At 35.0% G+C, this 20,918-nt stretch overlaps 1 protein-coding gene across 1 annotated transcript in view; it reads left to right on the top strand.

Moving 5' to 3' along the window:
* DPH6 (diphthamine biosynthesis 6) overlaps positions 1-19,800 on the top strand; it is a 164,354-nt gene extending 144,554 nt beyond the window's left edge. Inside the window, exons 7-9 of the mRNA XM_058541175.1 lie at positions 5,133-5,227; positions 11,781-11,868; positions 13,058-19,800. Coding sequence (XP_058397158.1) covers positions 5,133-5,227; positions 11,781-11,868; positions 13,058-13,111 — 237 coding nt within the window. The 3' untranslated portion in view covers positions 13,112-19,800. The remainder of the gene's footprint in view (positions 1-5,132; positions 5,228-11,780; positions 11,869-13,057) is intronic.
* Positions 19,801-20,918: the final 1,118 nt, after the last annotated feature.

The raw sequence follows: 20,918 nt of genomic DNA, 5'->3' as shown, positions 1-20,918 counted from the left end.
AGGAGAAACTTTTAAATTCAAGAGGTACATAGAGATGCAATGCAGAAATATGTCACAGGCAGCACAGAATAGTCCCACAGGCAGTAAGAAGAGCAATCCCTGTAAGCTGAAGAGAAGGAAACTACATGGTGGGGTTTATGTTTATTACTTTATATTTCATTTTATAAGATTGAGTCTCTTTTATTTTTTCAGCCAGTCAAGATTCTTTTGAATTTTTATTTTACTTTATTTTATCTGTTGTATTAGCTTTATGTCTTTGTGTTCATATGAAGGATGGGATCAAAGGGCTGAAGTCTTTGATTGTCAGTTTACAGAGCTTGATTTTTACGAGTAGTCAGTGGTCAGCCACCAACAGTTTTTGAGCAGATGAGTACTATGGTCATATATTGTTAAGGAAAGTTAGTATGGTGAAAACATGTAGGATAGATTGGGAAAGATGAAAGCAAAGCAGGAAGATAAGAGATGAGTTTAATAGTTCAAGTGCAAAGTGATCAGGAAGGATGTTAGAATGGAAGGGGGTGTCCACTTTGTCTTGTTCACTGTCATATCCCTAGTATATAGAATAGGAGCTGGCACTTAGTAAGTACTGAGTAAATATTTCAATAAATGAATTAATTATGAAATGATTCAATAAATGAATTGAAATTTTTAAAATGTAGGCTGTATGGCAGAAGGAAAGGAAGGAGTTAAGTTCTACTCCAATATTTCAAGCTTGATTGAATTATAGCAGAAATAAGGAATTGAGCAGGGAGAATTTTTGAGGAAAAATTAAGAGCTTTGTTTTATTCATGTTGAATTTAAAACAACAATGCTCTCAAGTAAAACATTTAATAAGCATTTTTGGAGGGACTAGTATATGGGAGAGAGGTTGGAGGCTACAGTTTTTGCTTTGAGAGCCATTTACATAGAAGTATTAGAAATAGTAGTGACCCTGATTCTCAAAGAAGGGAATATATAGATAAAAGAGCAGAAGGTCAGTGGAAGCTCAAATTAATCTAATAGAGAAAAGGTAACGTGTTGAGTGCTTCCTGTGCACTAGGCACTGGGTTACAAGCTTTGTATATATCATCTGTTGTAATACAACACCCACCTAAGGGTCGGTATTACCCAGGAAAATGGAAATTCAGAGAAGTTAAGCAGTTCATCCTATCCCCAATAAGTGTTGGAGCCAGAATATGAACTTAGATCTGTCTATCCCTGGTTTTCTATCTCTACTGAAACCACTCTCTGTTTGTGAATTTGGTCTATCTTTTCCAATGAATTCTTTAACATATTTGTAATAGTTTTGCTTAAAGTCCTTGTCTACTGAGTCCAATATTTTCTTAATGTTTGGGTCTGTTTCTATTTTCTGTTTGTTTTTCTCTTCATTATAGGTCACATTTTTTACTTTTTGACATCTCTTAATTTTTTAAATATATTTTATGGTAGATATTGAATAAAAAAGAACCGTAGAGACTGAAATAAATAATATTTACCCCAGAAAAGCCACACCCCTCCCTCTGTCTGACAGCTAGTCTGAGGTTTTTATTCTCTTTAATCTAATCTCCAGTTGAGCTGGGTCTGGTCTGAGTAACATTTTGTTTCAGTTTGATACTTGTTTCAAATGTTTTAAGAGCAGAATAAGGGCTCTCCCTTTATCAGAACTTGTGGTCTATGCTCTAGTGAGTCTAGATCTCTCTCTCTCCCTCTCCACCCTTCTCCCCAATTTACAGTCCTGCCACCGGTGTTTTATGCCTTTTCTGGGGCTTACTGCTCTTGGCCTCTCCCTGCCTCCTCCTTGGCTTTCCAAGCCTTGGGAGAAATCTCTCAGTCTTCCTACCCTGTCCCCAGCCTTTGGTACAGTGAAAGCTCAATAGAAAAGACTTGATGAGCAGATGTTCCCGAGGAGATCTCTCTCCCCTCTTCTGTCCTGGCCCCAGCTTTCTGCATATAGCCACGGTGTGCACTTGGTTAAGGCTCTGTGGAAAAGAATTGGCAGGCTATGGGAAAGAGTTGGCAGGCTATACAGACTCCCTGAGCCTCCTCAGGACTCTAATAAGCCATCACAGAAGTACACAGATGACCATAAGCGTTTGGCTGCTTTCTACATACAATGATAGAAGTCCCTCATCTATGAGGTTTGCTTCTCTTCTCTCTGTTCCATTAGGAAGGTGGCCATGGATCTTCACTCACCTAGAAAGGGCTCACCCTGATCTGTAATTTAGTTCATTCAAGCTCTTTGCGTTCTCAGCTCATGATGTGTAAAACAAAAGAGCATGATTTTGTAGCCCATCTGGTATATTTTAGCTGTTAATGATGAGAATAACTGTCTAATGCAACTTTTTACATCCCAACTGAAACTATTAAATATATTTTAATCATTAATGAATATTAGACCTTAGTGAAAAAATAGACAATATGAAAAATACTGATTTTTTTATTTTTCAATATAGATTGTTATTTTACGTGCTTAAATTATAGAAAGAATCACAATTCAGTGAAAAACTAAACTTTAGAAAAACTGTTACCTATTTAGTATTTTCAATTACAGTGATACAGATAGAGAAACTTATCAAAGAGAGCTGCAAAAACTATATTTGGAGTGATTAAGTGCCAGCATACAATAATGTCGATTTTGAGTTGAAACCAGACACAGACCTGAGACACTTTAGGAATAAAGTTGCTACTTCTGTGAACAGTGTAGATATTAGTAACACTAACGTGCAGGTTTTAGAAAAGTAAATTGAATGTTGTGTACCACAAATATGTCTCTGGAATGTGCACATCTGGGTTCTCCACTTACTTAAACTGACCCTTTCTATCACATGCATCTGTCATGCTTTTGTGCTACAAAGATGTTGATTCCTATTAGGGTGCTGTCTTAGCAGGAGATTCATTAAAGAAAGTGGCTAACATAGGCTTCACTTCTTGAGGAGGTTCTCTTAGGACCTTGGAGCTGGCTAAAAGTGAGTCGATAAAGATGAATATTTCTCTGAGTACTTATGCCTATTAGAACTTGAAACTAGTAGAGTTTAGAGGGGCTGCAAAAGACATCGTAAGGATTCATGGTCAGACTACTTCTTGGTTCATCAGCCGTAACAACCACTGGACTCTTTATCCAAATTTCTTGACTTGGAATCTGTGTTCATGTTGGTGAATCAGTAATAGAAGGGAAGAAGCAATTGTGCGTATTATTTATAGAAACAATATCACTGTTTCAATATTTTTTGTGGTGTTGAAATATAGGGTGCAGTATATTTGATAATCTTCGGGAAACCAGGGACATTGTCTTGTTTACTTTTGGATCTTCCTTGCCTAGCAAGCAAGGACTGCTTAATAATCATTGTTCAATAAATATTCATTAAAGAACTGATTGAATGAATATTATGGAAATATTTTAAGTGAACTGAAAATATCACTGGATACATCCAAATTTTAGACTTCCTAGCACTGGCAGTCTTTTTATAATGATAATATATTGGTTTAACATAGCAGCTTACATTATTTTTAGTAGGGACTAATAGAACTACTTTAGTAGGATAACAGCCATGCCAACTTTCGTGGTAGATAAATTATGCAAAGCTTCAATAAAACATTTTCTAACAAATGGAAGCTAATAGTTGACAAAGTATACTCCCACATAAAAAAGACTGACCATAAAGGTGAGATTAGAAGGTTCACTGGTGGAAAGTTGCTGGAATGGGTAGACCAGTGAACGGGAGATCAGCGAAGAAAGGGACAGGCACTAACTAGCAGAACAAGGAAACACCCTTGAAATCCACATCCCATTATTATCCCTACATTTTTATTGCAAAGCAGATATTAATTTAATTTGGTTTAATATGGTAAAGTAACCTGCCCCTGTTATCTGCTTCCATAGGGACTGACTGCCATAATTCTGCCTTGCTGCTTCTCTACTTCACGACCCAATGTCGTGAAAATCTACTTTGCTCTTGTGAGCTCTTATAGAAAATACCACCCCGTTTTCTTTCCGTCACTTTTCTTGCTCTTTGGCTTTACAGTGTCATTCACATTACTACTGATCCTTGGAGGGGACAGTATAATTCTTATAGATCCGTCTTTTAAATCCCTAAGGGCACATAGTCAATAGTTGAAATGTAATGGATTCAGAATGGTAGCACAACCACAAAAATAACCGAATAAATGCATAACTATGCAGGTAAAACTGAAGACAGGCCACAGTCCCAACACTTGCAGGAACAGAGAACATCACTGGAGTCACTCTTCCTTTGGGCTGTGAAGACTTTGGCCTAGGAGAGGCTATATGCAGGGAAAGCTATAAAATTCAGAATGAAAGAGATGGAATCATAGCGAAAAAGCCTCAAAAGAGGAGCAGAAAGATTCTGACTCAGAGTGCCAAATAGGAGATTATTTTACTCTCAGTATCAGGATTGTTTAAATAATATAGCTTATATTTTATACAAATCACAGGGTTTTTTATTTCTTTGCTTGCTTGTCTGCTTTTAATTTCAGGTTTAATTAGACAACGTTATAGGCTATCCCACCCCTTCTTGGAGTTAGACCTTCCTCAGGCTTTGAAAGTGCACTAGTTCTCAGTACCCTTGGAACTTTACTAATGATAATAACCTCAAGAGTGATAACCATGTTTGTGACTTCTTTTTGTTCACAGGCCTAAGGAAAGGCCTTAGATTGCTTTCTCTGTGTCTCTGAGAAATGCTCTAAACCCTACATATTTTTTTCCCTCCCACATATAGGTCAAAGGGCAGAGGGGAAGCACAATTTAGCTACATTTATTCTCATTTACCACATAATGACTTAATACCTTTCCTCCTTAGCCTCTTTGAATCTAAAGCTAGTGTCATTCCTAAAATTTATAGTAATCTTTAAGTTTTCTCATTATACACAGAAGTGTTGGTCCCATACACCTTTTTGTAAGAGTTTTAGAATTATTAAAAATCCTATGCTTTATGATAACATTTTTACAATGGCTTTAAATACATGTTTTAGGCAGAAATATAAAGTTGTTTTCCTGTAGCTTGCAATCTATTTTGGAATTAAAGTTTCTTACATGGATCTTTTTTAGGACAAAATAATATGTGAAGTGAGCATTTTTGCTGTCTAATTTTTAAACTTTCCTGTTTCTTTCTCTTTTTTTTCCTTCCTATTTTCAGCTTTCTAAGAAGTATGGAGTCCATGTTTGTGGAGAAGGTGGAGAGTATGAAACGTTCACTTTGGATTGCCCTCTATTTAAGAAGAAAATAATTGTGTAAGATATCATTTCAGCATTTTCTTCCCTTTCCTTAAATTTAAGTGATGGAAGCAACTTAACATTAAGCTTGAGGCAACTTTTGTTGGGAGAAATAGAACATGTCCTCTAAGTTCACAAACACTCAATTTGTTTAATACCAGTGAAGTTGTCTGAATACCTAAATCAATACCTGACAAGACGAGGCCTTCATAGGAGGCTATAAACTTTTTAGACATTGCACTTTCGTTTACTTGCTGATTATGGCCTGCAGTAAAACTGGTACCTACACACTGACACTTTTATCCTTTCATGAAGTGTGAATTGCCTGTATTATTTATCTTTCATTACGGCTACATTTGATCAACTGCCACATCAGTAGCCTGTGGGTTCCATTAACTCCATCCTCTTTTTCCTTTTTCTTGGCTTTAACAACTTAGAATGGTAATATTAAACATTTCTCTTCAATTATTTGGGGCTATTTTTACATATAAACTTTGTTTTTAAGTGAATTCAGTTCATGGTGAGTAGTGTGGTTTCTTGGCTATAAATTTTTAAAATTAATGTAGCAAAAAACAGGAACTTTCTTCAGTTTGTTACATTATTATCCATACTCTAATTTATGTCCCTCTTCTCATTTGCTAAGGGAGCTTTTCTAAGCTCTTATGCTTCTTGGAAGAGATTGTCAGAATTATGCTTGATTTCAGAAACCTCATCTGATAAAAGATTAGAATCCTGTATTGAATGGACGGCTTCAATATTTTCAACACGAAGGGGTGACTTCTTTGTACATATTAATAATGAGGGAAGTAGCGATCTAAGAAAATCAAGACAACTCTAGGTGAATTTTCTGAAAAATACATTTATCTCGTCAAACATGGCCCAAACATTTTCATTACCGTATGCAATATTCACCCACTCTTGCTTCTTTCATGTTCTTCTAACTTCTTTTCCATTAATAATCATCAACATAATAGTTATTTATTTGGCAAATATTTATCAAGTATCTATTATGTCCGAAGCTTTCTACTGGGCACCATTGATGTTCAAACATAGTTCCTGCCTCCAAAGTGGTGGGAGGAAGACACATCTGTATATAATTATAATAAAAGATGGTAAAGGATAAGAATCATAAGAATAAGTTCATAAATGGGAGGTATTTCTTCTGGTTGCCATGCTCACAAAACAATTATGAATGAACTGGGCATTAGGTATTACTTCTATGAAATAATACTGTGTGATTATTCAAGAAAAGCATTTGCATGCTAGGGTGAAATTATAGTATAATGTAAAACTTGCAACATATTTACTTATTTAAATGGGACTAACCAAATTAGTAAAAAAAAAAACACAATAAGAGAAAAAATGCCAAAGAATAGTTCTTTTCCCATTTACTTGGCAACTTGAGATCCTAGAGCACCCAGAAGTCTTTATGGACAACCTAGAGTTATAAGACATGAACTTCTTTACACTACATCACCAGAAGGTCTGTTTATCATAGTACTTGAGACCTGAAAATTGAATCTTTTTCACCTCATCATTTTGTAGACAAGGAAACCTAAACCTGAGACAACGGCATGAGGGGAATTAGTCATGCTATTAAAGAGCGGGATGTCAGGGGAGGTGTTTTAGAACCCTCTAGTGCCAAAATGAGCTCTTCAGTTCAACTGAATGATCATTTATTGAGGCAAATTATGTGGGTAGAACCCTGCAAGCTGCTGCCCTGCTCTGTAGGAGTTCTTCCTGTAAGAACAGACAGGCAGGTCAACAATCCATGGTAAGTGCTAACATATGGGTGTGTACTTTGAGAACACAAGAGGAAGTGCTGTCTTTTCGTTCTTATTCATTATCAGTTCATCACTAATCTAATTCTGAAGCTTAATCATATTCTTTGCTTTTATCTTTATAGGCTCTGCCTCACGTCAGCTTCGTAACTTTCTTACTTGACTCCTTTTCTCTACATTGTTTTCCCATTTCTCCCCACTTTGCTAAATCCTTCCATTCTTAAAGGCTTTGGCTGCCATCACCTCCAGTGCTTGTTCTCATACCTGAAGTCTCAGAACACACAGTTGGCACTAATAAATGTTTGTTAAATATTGTTGAATTAATTTGTCATTTATTGTTGCTTATTTTTACATATACTATTTCACTTACTTTTATGTATTCCTTTTTTAGGTTATAACTAGAGGTTTAGGTTGAGACATATCCTAGTTTAATGTAAAGAAGAATGTTACCTAAACTGTGTATAAAATCTTTCCTCCTCTTTAAAATTAAAATGTGCTTATATCTAGCTGATAAGCACTAATTGTGATGATGTGAGTGAATATGCATTGCACATTCTAAAACTGCATGTAAATGAAAGTTATTTTATTTAGAGATAATTTTTCATATGATACAATTAAAAGATAAGTTTAGTCCCTGTAACTATTTGTTAACAATTCACCATTAATATTATTGGATCCTATAACTTGGAATTCAGTTTTGGGACACATTTAATAATTTCTCCTGTTATATTTGATATAATAGTGGTTTTCCACAATTAACATGCAACTAATTGATTATTAGGAACCCCATTTCAAATGTCTCATTCAGATAAAAAGGAGAACACCAGGCTGGCCCAGTGGCATAGCGATTAATGTCGCGCACTCTGCTTCGGCGGCGCAGGGTTTGCAGGTTTGGATCCCGGGCGCAGACCTACACACCACTTATCAAGCCATGCTGTGGCAGCATCCCATATAAAGTAGAGGAAGGTGAACACGGATGTTAGCCCAGGGCCAGTCTTCCTCAGCAAAAAGAGGAGGATTGGCAATGGATGTTAGCTCAGGGCTAATCTTCCTCACAAAAAAAAACAAAAAAAAACAAAAAAAAACGAGAAGACTATCTCTAACAGAAGAAAAATAAACTTAAATGCAAAATGATTTAGTTATAATTAGGCATTTTTTTCAAAAACACAGATTGAATCTTTTTGGTATAATGAAGTAATTTAGAGAAATCAGAGTGGTTCTAGAAGTTTATTATGAGATACATTTTACCCCAAATTCCAACTAACATTTTTAAAGTCTTGTAGGAAAGACTGATATAACAGTCTTTGTCTGGAAGGAATTTAAAAAATTTCTAACTAGAACATTTTACAGTGCACTCTTCATGTCAATTAGTATGTGACGACTCACCTCTAGGTACAAATTTTTAGATCAGAAAATGAGTTTTTTTCCTAAGAAGCCTCGATGAAAAGAATTATAGCCTAGCCTTTAAGAAAAGTAGACAATTGTAGATCTTCAAATAAAGAACCTACTTTCTTATTACTTCTTACTTTAAAGTGTACATGCATGCATATCAGAAGAACTAAAATCCTAATGTTGTGTTAGTGAAAGTGATAATTTTCTCTGTTAGTTAACACATTTTTTAAGTATCAGTATTTGATACAACCTCATATTTCCATTTAAATTATCAACATTACTATACTACTGCTGCAAAGTTGCTACATATGGAATGGATGGATGGATGGAACAATGGGAAGGAAGGAAGAAAGAAAGGAAGGAAAAACTAAATTCCATGATTAAAACAATGTGTGTGCATTTTTCCCACCTACTTCTGTTTTCTACCCATTTAACACATAACTCAGCGCAGAGCATGGTAATGTGGCATTTAGCAGTGAGGATGAATCAAGTATTTTCCTTATCTGCCTTGTTACATCTATTCTGTATTACCTGGGAATTTATTTAAATTTATGAACTATTTTCCTTGTATTTAAATTTTTAGACCTATTAAGCTTTATTTTTACTTTGCTAGATATGCTATATGGTGTTCTTGGTATATACTTGTGCTTATATACATGTACATGTATACATGTAGTATGAGTGAATGAAAAAGTATGTATTCATGAGAAGATAGGTAATTGAAAAATTAATATGAGTTTGTGATAGTTTCAATAGTGTATAAATGTAAAGATACTTAACAAAGCTTAACTATACAGTTATTTATTTATTCAACAAATTTCTAATGAATACCAGCCAGTGTACTCTGTACTGAGCTGAGATTGGGGAGAGTAGGGGAGAGACAGGCAAAGATGAACAAAACTTGGTCCCTCTCTAAGATGGAAGGCACGCACACAAACACATCATTATAATATAGCAGATGTGTTATGAATGGGCTATAAATGCATTCCCAAAGCACATAAAGGAGAAACTAGAACTGTCAGGATGTCAGGGGAGGCTTCACAGAAATGACATTGGAGATGTCTGAGGATGAGTGTGAGTCCACGGGGAATATCTATATACGTTGTCTTTTTAGAGGAGAAGTAGAAACAAGGACCATGGCTGAGTCTCAAGAGATAATATCAGTTTTTCTTGTTTTTAAGTGAGTGGGTAGGGCCTAGCGTCACACCTCAGGAGCCTGGTGTCAGGGAAGAGAAGCTCAGACCTGACTCAGCTGCCCTTTTGAAGTTGTAACTAGGGGTAAGCCTGACGCAGCAGTGGAAGGGAACATGGGCCAGCTCTGGGCTACAGAGGAGCCTCAGTTGTGTGAGAGGTAGTGACTGCACTGATTACTTGTATTTATAGGGAAAGGGAACGAGGGCAGCCAATTGGAAAGCACTTTTGCTGTGGCACAACTGGTCTTAATTTTCTGGATTACTCTGGGTGTTCCAGCAGATCCTGCTCTAGGTTTCAGAGAAATCCATGAAGCAGACAGAAACCAGAGAGCTTGGAAAGTTGAGTTGTGGGTGATAGTTGAGAAAGAGAAAAAAAGAGCAATAGTGACATCTTTCTGTTTGAAACTAAAAAACTGTTCATTTGAAATCTAGTCTCTCCCAGTTGACTCTAGCTTTGTGTAAGTGAATGAAATGATGTTAGTCAATTAGAGATTATGGATTTAATAGAATCCATAAAAATAATACACCTCTTCATTTAGTGCTCAAAATGTTCTATATTGTCTCTGGATAATAATCTTGATTCAGAATGCAGTAATTACATCAATTGAGTGAGCTATTTGCTGTCAACCCTCTGTTGCTAGTGGGGATAACTGGCATGAGAAGGGAAGGCCTGAAACTTTTTCTACTGACATAGCATTGGTCCCCATTAATTATAGTTTTGGTGCACTCCATTGTCAAGGATGTCAAAACCAAGCTGCCTAGATTAGGCATAATTAAGGCTCAGGGTCAGTTTCCAAGGCTGGGATCAGGAACAGAGAGATTGAAATTTAGTGTAAGGGTAAGATCGTACACAGGAATTGGAATTTGAATCTGACTGATGAGCCAAGGTAGGACCAGAACAGGCAATTTTGGAGTAAATGGAGAAACGACAAGACTAGGACTAACAAGCCAGAGGGGCAGGTAGTAGAAAGCAAGAGGGCCTCCTCTTTGCTTTCTCTTTCTCCTCCTTCTCATTGTACCTGGAGGCATATTTTGGTTGATGTAGAGTATGAAGGCAGCTTATATCTTTCTATCAGGATTCTGACTCTTTAATGATTCTATTTCTAAGTTACTTTCCTTTTATTGTCATAGAAGCCCTTTTTAATGTTATTTTTCCCAAGCACTAACAAGATGCATATATGATACTAAAGATTCATGACAGGTATCATCAAACATTTTTTTCTATCTCCGATCTTTCAAAGGGGAAAGTAAAGAGATTTTGTCCATGAAAATTTAATATTTTGGAGCCAAGCATTTTGAGGTTTCTTCTATTGCCACTAAATAACTTTGAACTACAAAAATTGATTCAAAAAATATTTTACATTAGTGGCAATCAAATAAAGTAACAATTTATTTTGCTGTACTACAACAGTTAAAATGCTAACAATGTATTAGTATAAACAATGGAACTGGTTCCTGAGGCATTAACGAGATATGAGGAATTTCTATTTTTAAAATTTCAGTTGAAATGTAAAACACTATTGCTTTCTTAATAAACAACAATAAAAAATAATTAGTTATTAGGACTTCATACATAATCTTAGTTATTCATGTGTGCTTTACAGGGTATCTTTGATAAAAGTTGAGTTAATTTACATGTATCCATATGGTGCCAGCAAGCAGTTCATACCGTTTTACCTGAACGTGGTAATTACTATGGCAGACAATCAATTTTAATAGCAATGATATTGCAGTGTGAAGAGTTCATCTAGAGCTTAAAACCATCACCAGTGCTGCTTTTGTGAAGGATAATTGAGATTTTGTGTGCAACACTGAGTGAATTACCTCTTGGAAATGAAGAGAATAATGAAGATAAAGCACTATTGTTTAATGGTTAGCCCATACCAAGCAAATTTGTGAAAATGAAATTGAATAGGAGTTTTAAGTCTCAAAACTGTTCAGAGAGCTTTGAGTGAACCTGACAGTTGAACTGTATGTCCTTATAAGGATGAAAAGCTTCTTTACTTTTTCTTGTTAGTTTAGTATCCTCCATCCTTTTCCCAATTGTATATTGGATTATTAAAAATAAGTGTTAATCACTACATATTGTATACCAGTGGAAATAAATACAAAACAAGGATTTTTGGTCTCTTCTAGAGACTGGCAAGAGTGATTTGCCACAATTTATGTGGTAGATAAACACATTATAAAATTTTTGTGTTTCAGGGATTCATCAGAAGTCGTCATACATTCAGCTGATGCATTTGCACCTGTGGCTTATCTGCGCTTTTTAGAATTGCACTTGGAGGACAAGGCAAGTAAATCTAAGATTCACAGTGATTTCAAGAGAAAATTGAGATATATACATTGGCTCTGTATATATAATTCTATAATGACAGGTGAAAGGGTAAAAATATTGATTTTATCGTTAGTGATTTCTTTCAGCTCCTCAGTCAGTAATTAAGAATTTTGCAAATGTTTATAGTTTTGAGAGCTCTATATGATACCAAAGATATTACATTTCTGAGGAGTTTGCAGTTCAGTTGAAAAGGGAATCATATGTACATTAAAAATGAAGAAACAGGACAGTATGTAACCAAATATTAAATCATCTACTAAAATAAGAATTAGGTTATTGTGCATAAGCATTAGGGGAAAGGTTTAAGAATGAATTGGGTATTCATTATACGAAGTTTAAGAGGGGAGGAAAAGGAGAAATAAAACCTTTTCCAAAAATATCCAAGGGAACAGAAGTACAAATGAAAGATGGAAAGAGAGGCAAAAGTGTGATAAAGAGTTTTATTTTAAATACATTGATTGTCAAGAGCAGAATGTCAACTTAAAGATGTATTGTGGAATAGGTAAAGATCTGGATTAGACACTTTGATTACAAGAGCTGCTCCTTGAGATGTAAAGGGTTGGAAAAGGTTTTCTGCATCTTCAATGTTTTATCACCAAGTCTTGAGGCACACCCACAGTTATGTCTGTGATAGAGAATCTGAAGAATCAAGAAGGTTAATGAGGATTGGCAAAGGAAGGAAAAGAATGGTAACTCCAGAAATCTTAGGCTAAGAGTTTCCAAAAGTAGAAAATTATTGGTGTCATTTCTCCAGAAAAATTATGATAGACAAGATTAAAAATAGGTTATTTAATTGGCCTGGAAGATGACTGTTGGTGACCTTTTACCAAAAAGCTGGTAAACCTTGAAAGAATGAAGCTATGCTATCCAAACATCCTTCAGATCCACTGAAAGGAACCCCTTACTTCTAGGTTTCTGCTACTGTTGCTGCCGTGTGCACACACAGAAAATCAAAACCACTGAATTCTTGTTTAGACATGTCGGCCATTGTGTGTTCAGCTCTACCTAAATATCACTGTGTTTTGATATTTCATTGGTCTTCACAGTTCATTTGCCCTCTTGCAGAAAAGAATCATATTTTTTTAAGGTGGGCTATTCACTGACACTGAATAAATATGGTGCATTTCCTTCTTTTTTTTTCTAGGTCTCCCCAGTGCCTGACAACTACAGAACATCTCATTGTATACATAATTCTTGAAAAGCATTTTTGAACATTGTTTACTAAGCTGCCATTTCTATATGAAAAAATTACGTAACATTTTCTCACTTATTATGTCTAGCTTTTTCTCATTACTTTTTTTTGATTCTTAGAAATGTATATTTTTATCAGAAGTTAATAGAACCATTGATTAATTGGGGAGATGTGAATGCCTTGTTCATTAATACTGTCAGCTTCCTCAAGATTCATTCTTTCTCTGACTTTTAACACATCCTCTTTGTGACGTGTGTGTGATGTGTGCCCTTTTTTTCCCCTTTACTTCATCTCCAACCCTCATTTCTGTAGCATTTCTTGGCTTCTATCACACCTTCTCTCTTTCATGCTCTCATCTTTGCCAATAATATCATGATACAGAGGCATTTGAAAATGAGGATGAAAAGGCAATCACTTTATTTAGCCAATCAAGTTTATTCTACTGAGTGTTACCAAAGTGATTTATCATTTTTGTTTTGAATATATTCAGTGTATTAATGTCATTGGACAAGCAGCAAGACTATCATGAATTCTTATTGGTTGTTTTAGAACATTAAAAAAATGCAATTTTGTGGTATCACCTGTAATGAACTTAGACAACTTTATTTTGAAATAGAAATTTTTTAGAGCACTTTTGGGTCCATAGCAAAATTGAGCAGAAAGTACAGAGAGTTCCCATATACCCCCTGCCCCCACACATGCACAGCCTCCCCGATTATCAACATCAGGCACCAGAGTGATACATTTGTTACAATCAATGAACCTACACTGACACATCGTTATCACCCAAAGTCCATAGTTTACATTACAGTTCAGTTTTGATGTTGTACATTCTATCAGTTTTGGCAAATGTAATGGCATATAACAGTATCATACAGAATAGCTTCATTACTCTAAAAATCTTCTGTGCTCTGCCTATTCATCCTTCCTTTCCCTCTCAGCCCTGGCAACTACTGATCTTTTTACTGTCTATAGTTTTGCCTTTTCCAGAATGTTATATAGTTGGAATCACATAGTATGTAGCCTTTTCAGATTGGTTTGTTTTTTCACCTAGTAATATGCATTTAAGCCTCCTCCATGTCGTTTCATGAGTTTTTAAGTGCTGAATAATATTCCGTTATCTGGATGTACCACAGTATACTTATCCATTCACCTACCAAAGGACATCTTGGTTGCTTCCAAGTTTTGGCAGTTATGAATAAAGCTGCTGTAAAAATCTGTGTGCAGGTTTTTGTATGGACATAAGTTTTCTACTCCTTTGAGTGAATACCGAGGAGTGTGATTGCTGGATCATGGTAAAAGTATGTTTAGTTTTATAAGAAACCACTAAACTGTCTTCTAAAGTGGTTGTACCATTTTGCATTCCCACCAGCAATAATGAGAATTCCTGTTGCTCTGCCTCCTCGCCAGCATTTAGTGTTGTCAGTAGCATTTTGGACTTTTGCCATTCTAGTAGGTGTGTATGGTATCTCATTGTTGTTTTAATTTGCATTTCCCTAATGACATATGATTTAGAGCATCTTTTCATATGCTTATTTGCCATCTCCATATCTTGTTTGTTGAAGTGTCTGTTCAGATCTTTTGCTCATTTTTTAATTGAGTTTTTTGTTTTCTTATTATTGAGTTTTAAGAGGTCTTTGTATATTTTAGATAATAGTTCTTTATCAGCTATGTCTTTTGCAAATATTTTCTCCAGGCTATGGCTTGTCTTCTCATTCCCTTGGCAGTATCTTTCACAGAGCATAAGTTTTAATTTTAATGAAGTCCAGCTTATCAATTATTTATTTCATGAATTATGCCTTTGGTGTTGTATCTAAAAAGTCATCACCAAACCGAAGGTCATCTAGATTTTCTCCTATATTATCTTCTAGGAGTCTTATAGCTTTGCATTTTACATTTGGGTCTATGATCCATTTTGAGTTAAGTTTTGTAAAGGGGTATAAGGACTGTGATTGGATTTCACTTTTTTGTATGCGGATATCTAACTCTTCTAGCACCATTTGTTGAAAAGACTATCTTTTCTCCATTATTTGCCTTGCTCCTTTGTCAGGGATCAGTTGACTATATTTATGTGGATCTATTTCTAGGCTCTCTATTCTGTTCCACTGATCTATTTGTCTATTCTTTTGCCAATACTATAGTATCTTAATTACTGTAGCTTTATAGTATGTCTTTAAGTCAGTAATGTCAGTCTCCAAACTTTTTTCTTCTCCTTCAATATTTTGTTGACTATTCTGTCTTTTACCTTTCCATGTAAACATTAGATCAGTTTGTTTATATCCACAAAGTAACTTGCTGAGGTTTTGATTGGGATTGTGTTGAAGCTATAGATCAAGTTGGAAAGAACTGACATCTTGACAATATTAAGTCTTCCTACTCAAGATCATGGAATATCTCTCCATTTATTTAGTTCTTCTTTGATTTCTTTCATTATAGTTTTGCTTAGACATCTTTTTTGTTGTAATTGTTATAACTTAATATGTTAAATGTCACCTCCTTTTTTTGCAAATGACATGCTTTGAGGTGGCATTCTTAGTGTGGATCCAGAGGGAAATAGTGAGACTTCCTTTCCCAGAAACGCCATTGCATCTCAATGGCTTGGGCAAAGCTTTGGCCAAGTCGCCAGCTTTATCCTTGAGCCCACTCAGGTAGTAAAGAAGGAGATTCTCTAGAAGGAAAACAAAGTATGATTACCAAAAGAAAGATGAATTAATGCTAGAGGGCAAAAATGACAGGTTTTATCAAAATCATATTGTCATTTCAAACTCATATTAACATTCCACCCCAAATAATAGTGAGACCTAGAATGTAGTACCTTGAATATCACTCTGAAAATCTCTATCTGTTCCCTAAATTCCTTTAGTTTCCATTCACTCTGTAACACATTTGCAATCTAGCTTGACTTGAATTACTTTGATGAACTGCTGTTGGTCTTTTCTCTGTCTTTATAATCCTTAATTAATCCTTTTCCTTGATAATATTGGCCACCATCTCCTTGAAAACTTCCCCTATAATGTTTATATGTCACTGTGCTAGTCAGACTTTTCTTCTACTTGCCCAAGATTTTTTCTGTCTCCTTCAGTAGCCTCTCTGCTTCTTACCTTCAACGTGGATGTATGCCTTAAGTTCTTTTCATGGTCCATTTTTTTTCTTTTTCAATATTTTCTCTTTCTGGGATTTTGTCTTTTCCCACAAGCTTACTTTTCACCTCTATGCAGATGATTCTCAAGTCACTCTCTTTCTGGTCTTTCTACCAGTATCTACTCTTTCTCTTTAACTCTAGATCCTTATTTCTGACCGGCTGCTGGACATAACTGCCAATATGGATCAAGCTCATTATGTACAAATCTTGAACTCATTTACCACTCCAAGTATATGTTTTCCCTGTTTTTGTTATTTAACACAACTGTTTTCCCCCTAGTAACTCAGGCACAGAATATGGGCATCATCTCTTACAGCTGTCTCTCCTTTACCATGACATTCAGTTGGTTATCTAATCCTTTATATGCTAGTTCTAATATATCTCGTACACCATTCCATTTCCATGCCCATCTCTCTAGTTAAAGTTGTATCTTGCCCAAACTCTTGGACAAGGTACAACTTTTTAAAGTAGACTCCTTGCTTTCATTTTCCCTGTATTCTATTCCGCTACCATATTGATTTTCCTTTCTAGTTTTTGTTTCTCTGCACGAAAATCCAAAATACTGCTACATTGTTTTCTAAATAAACAAGATGTTTAGCCATGACCAGAAAGCCATCTGACATATTACCATAACATCCTTTTTCAGTCTTGCTGAAGGATGAAAAGACTTTTTCAGTTTTCAGACTCCCCTATGTGTATCCTTTGCTGCAATAATACAGAACCGTTGATACTTTCTCACTATGCCTTCTGCTTCTCTCCTCCCTTGCCTTTGCTTACTCTATCTCATCTGCCTTCCTTTCTTCTCTTTCTTTAACTGTTTACATCCTGCCCGTGATGCAAGATTGAACTCAAATACTCTTATACATTTAGCCACACCAGATGAACTGCCCTAACACTTTGTTTCTTCCTTTCTTGTGACAAATAACTTTATCAGCTTTATGTTATAGTTGTTTAAGGACTTATCTTATTATTTCTACTAGATTGTAAATTTCTTGAGGACTGTTCTTTTTTCATCTTCATATCTATCCTCTGTAACAGCTGTTAGTTCTGCAATAAGATTTTTGAATTTAATTGACTGTTATTTTCATACTTCACTTTTTCTTCTTACAAAATTTTATAGACATGTGCTTCCATTTCATGTTGCATGCCATTTAATGAAAGTCACTTTCTTGTTTATTTTCTTTTATCTTGTTGTTAGAGCAAAATGCTCCAAGCAAACTGCAATGTAAAATATAACCTTTTAGAGAGGTGGTTAATATAAAATTTAAGTTATCACTAAGTTAGATTTTTACTTTATGTATGATTACCCTTAAACTTTTCTATTGAATAATTAATCTATTTAAATTTTACCTTTAAGTTAAAATCTTAAAATTATTTGTGTGAATATAACACTTATATCAACTAAACATGGGATCCCAAACAAAGTAACTGAATAATGGAAAGCTCCAGGTTAAAAATGGGGAAATATATTAAAATTTCTTTTGGGGCCCTGACTTTATTGCTTATGGCAAACTTGATGCTAAAATGTACCATACATCACTATAGTGACAGGCTTGAGAAAATGAAAAATACAAAGCTTTACATAAATCAGCCAAAAGATCATATTAAAATGCATAGCCTTTAACAGAAGAAGCAAGACTTTTACTTGTAACTATTCAGAAGCTCTTTCTTCCTTACATAGTTAGTTTAGATTTTTCAAACAGCTTTATAGGAAATAATATTTCAAATTAATTGTTGGCAAAACCACTGCATTCATAAAGAGACAAGGTTCCTGGAAATTTAACCCCAATTTTACTAATGTACCCTACTATCATTTAGTACTTAATTTTACTTTTTGTTGAAATAATCTTATAAATACTACGGTACCGTATTATCACTTAGCACTTAATTTTGGTTTTTGTTGAAATAATCTCATGGGACAATTATATATATTATATAATTATAAAAGCTCACATTCCTAAATGTTGTAATTTTTAAAGATACCATAGTCTTGTAGTCCATTCTTGGCTCTTTCATTTTATTTTGCTTTATTGCGGGAATATCATCAAATATATTTTAAAAACTTTATAATATTAAACTATCTCTGAGCTTTTATTTTTCTCTGCAATTCAACGAATACCTATGAGCACCTACTCTATTTAAAGACTGTTAGGCCTGATGAAATTCACTATAAATAAAGGCAAATTACAGAGTAATTCTAATTCTAACTCTAAATTGAAATTATTACAGGGTATTACTATTCCTGACATCATGATTACAGTGACAGATATCACAAGTTTGGCTAATCTGCACTGAAGTTATGGCCATAATGCTGATTCAAGGTGAAGAGTGATATGTTGGCTATGATCCTGTTTTCCTAAGAAAGAGAGGTGGAGGCAGAGAGCTTATACATTTATTTATATTTGAATGAGGATAGTAAAAGGTGAGCGTATAGTAACCAGACTGATGATATTGGTTTCTTTAGGAGAAGGGGGTATGAAGAGGGGAGACACAGAGAAGCTTAATTCTTTATCTAACTGTAGTTTATAACTTCTTACAATGAGCATATGTTTATAAATTTAAAAATATTTGATTAAGAAAATTAACTGAGGTGGGGGACAAGGTGTGGTGAGTTCCAGTGCTAAATAAATATTTAAATGTTATTCTACAACATTTTAGTAGTCTAAATTGAAAGAAACACCCTAGGGCCCTTTAAAATTTTCCATAGAATTCCAGTGAAACCAGTACCCACAATGTGAGTTGAAATCTAATTGATCCTATAGTAAATTCTAAGCAGAGAATCCTGGGGGAAAGTCTATATATAATGATGACGAAAAGTATTTGAATGGCAGGCCTCTTGAGTATGTTGTGCATGGGAATTTGCTCTCCTTGCTCATAGCAACACGTATAAATTCCAGGATCCCCTCCATGGAGGTATGCTGCCACTGTCTCTATGCCACCTCAAAAATATTTATTTACAGAAAGGACAAAGGAGGGAGAAAGATAAAGGATGACTTTTATTCACCAACATTTGGTTCAGCACAACTTTCCTACCCCACCCCACCCTCTCTCCATCTTTTCTCTCAGGCTAGAGAGCAGAAAACTGATTTGGTAAGAGAAAACAAGGCATTTAGCGGGTTTTGAAACCTAATTCTATAAACCTTAATGATATAACTTGGGATTCAGCTGGATTTTGCCCGTAGGTACCACTAGGTCACTGCTACTGCAAATGGTCATTGGAGCAGAGCAGTAAATTAAGCACCAGCTTCACCCAAATTTAGAGAGCTACTTGACTCGTTTCTGTCCCTAATGCATGAATTTTAGCAACAATGTACCACTGTGTCAAGAAGTCAAGAATCAAACTAGATAGTGGAAGAGTGTTTTTGAACCCAAAATCTGTGGTAGACTTATCAGTTTGGGGGAAGATAATAAAAATAACCAATCAATTTATTTCTTTCTCTGCTTTCAAGCTCTAATTGACTATCTTTTTCTCTTTAATATGTCCTTAGTTGTTATGCTCTCCCATGCAGCTTTTTGTTGTTGTTGCTTAAAAAAAATAAAGTTTCTGATTGGTGTTTTCATAAAGTTTTATTTTGGTGATTGTTTATAACAGAGAAGTGGCATACTATTTATTTATTTAACCTATTTAATGAGTGCTGACATCAATATGCCTGGCGCTGTTCATTCAGTGGGGATACAATAGAGAATTGAACATCCAAAAATTATTTCTTTCATGGACCTTTTATCTTATGTAATGAGACAGACAAACAAATAAATCAAATATATAAAATAGAGGGAATGATGGGAAGGTTGTCTCACTGCCCATAGAAATGGGGATTGGATTTTATGGAATAAGCGTGATTTGAGGATCCTGGGCTTCCGTAGTGACAGATTTAGGCCAAGACTGAGAGTAATAAGGCTAGACCTTTTCGTCATATGGCAGATAGTGGTGGTGTGCTGTGAGTGTTTGGAATAGGGTAGGGAAAGGGTAAAGATCTTGTCAGAAGCCTGTAGATACAAGCAAAGAGTGATTCAGTAAAATTGGGAGAGAGATCAAAAGAAAACATTCAGAATGAAACATTGAGAGAAACAAAGATAGAAAATACACATTAGAGGTTAAGAGAACTAGAAACAGTGAGAAGGTCTAAGATACATGTAATTAAAGAGAAAGAGAGGAGAGGGATAATGGGAAAGGTGCAATATTTGAAAAGATATTGGCTAAGAACTTTCCAAAATTGATTAAACACACCAAGGTACAGATTCAAGAAGTTTATGAACCACAAATGAAATAAAAAGAGCTACATTTTTAGGCACATGGTGATAAAACTGCTGGAAACAAAAGGCAAAGAAAAAAATGAAAACAGCCGAAGTGCATTAAAAACAGGCCACTTTCAAAGAAGCAACTATTAGAATGAAACAATTTTTCAACAGAAGAAAAAGAAGCCAAAACAATGGATTCATATCTTTTGTAGTGCTAAATGAAAATAACTGTCATCCTAGAATTCGGTACCCAGCAAAAATATTGTTCAAAATAAAAGGGAACTTTCAGGATGACAGTAATGCATTTGTCAAATCTTGCTGATGATGCACTTATGGTTTGTCCATTTCACTTTAATTTTTATCCTCAAGAAATAAATATTTAACTCTAGTTAATAACATTAATATTAAGGCCTTAACATCCCTTAGTACCCT

The sequence above is a fragment of the Diceros bicornis genome, chromosome 5, assembly GCF_020826845.1.
Source record: "Diceros bicornis minor isolate mBicDic1 chromosome 5, mDicBic1.mat.cur, whole genome shotgun sequence".
NCBI classification, from domain to species: Eukaryota; Metazoa; Chordata; class Mammalia; order Perissodactyla; family Rhinocerotidae; genus Diceros; species Diceros bicornis.
Note: the sequence above shows the minus strand (reverse complement) of the source record. Positions and strands in the feature narration are given on the sequence as shown.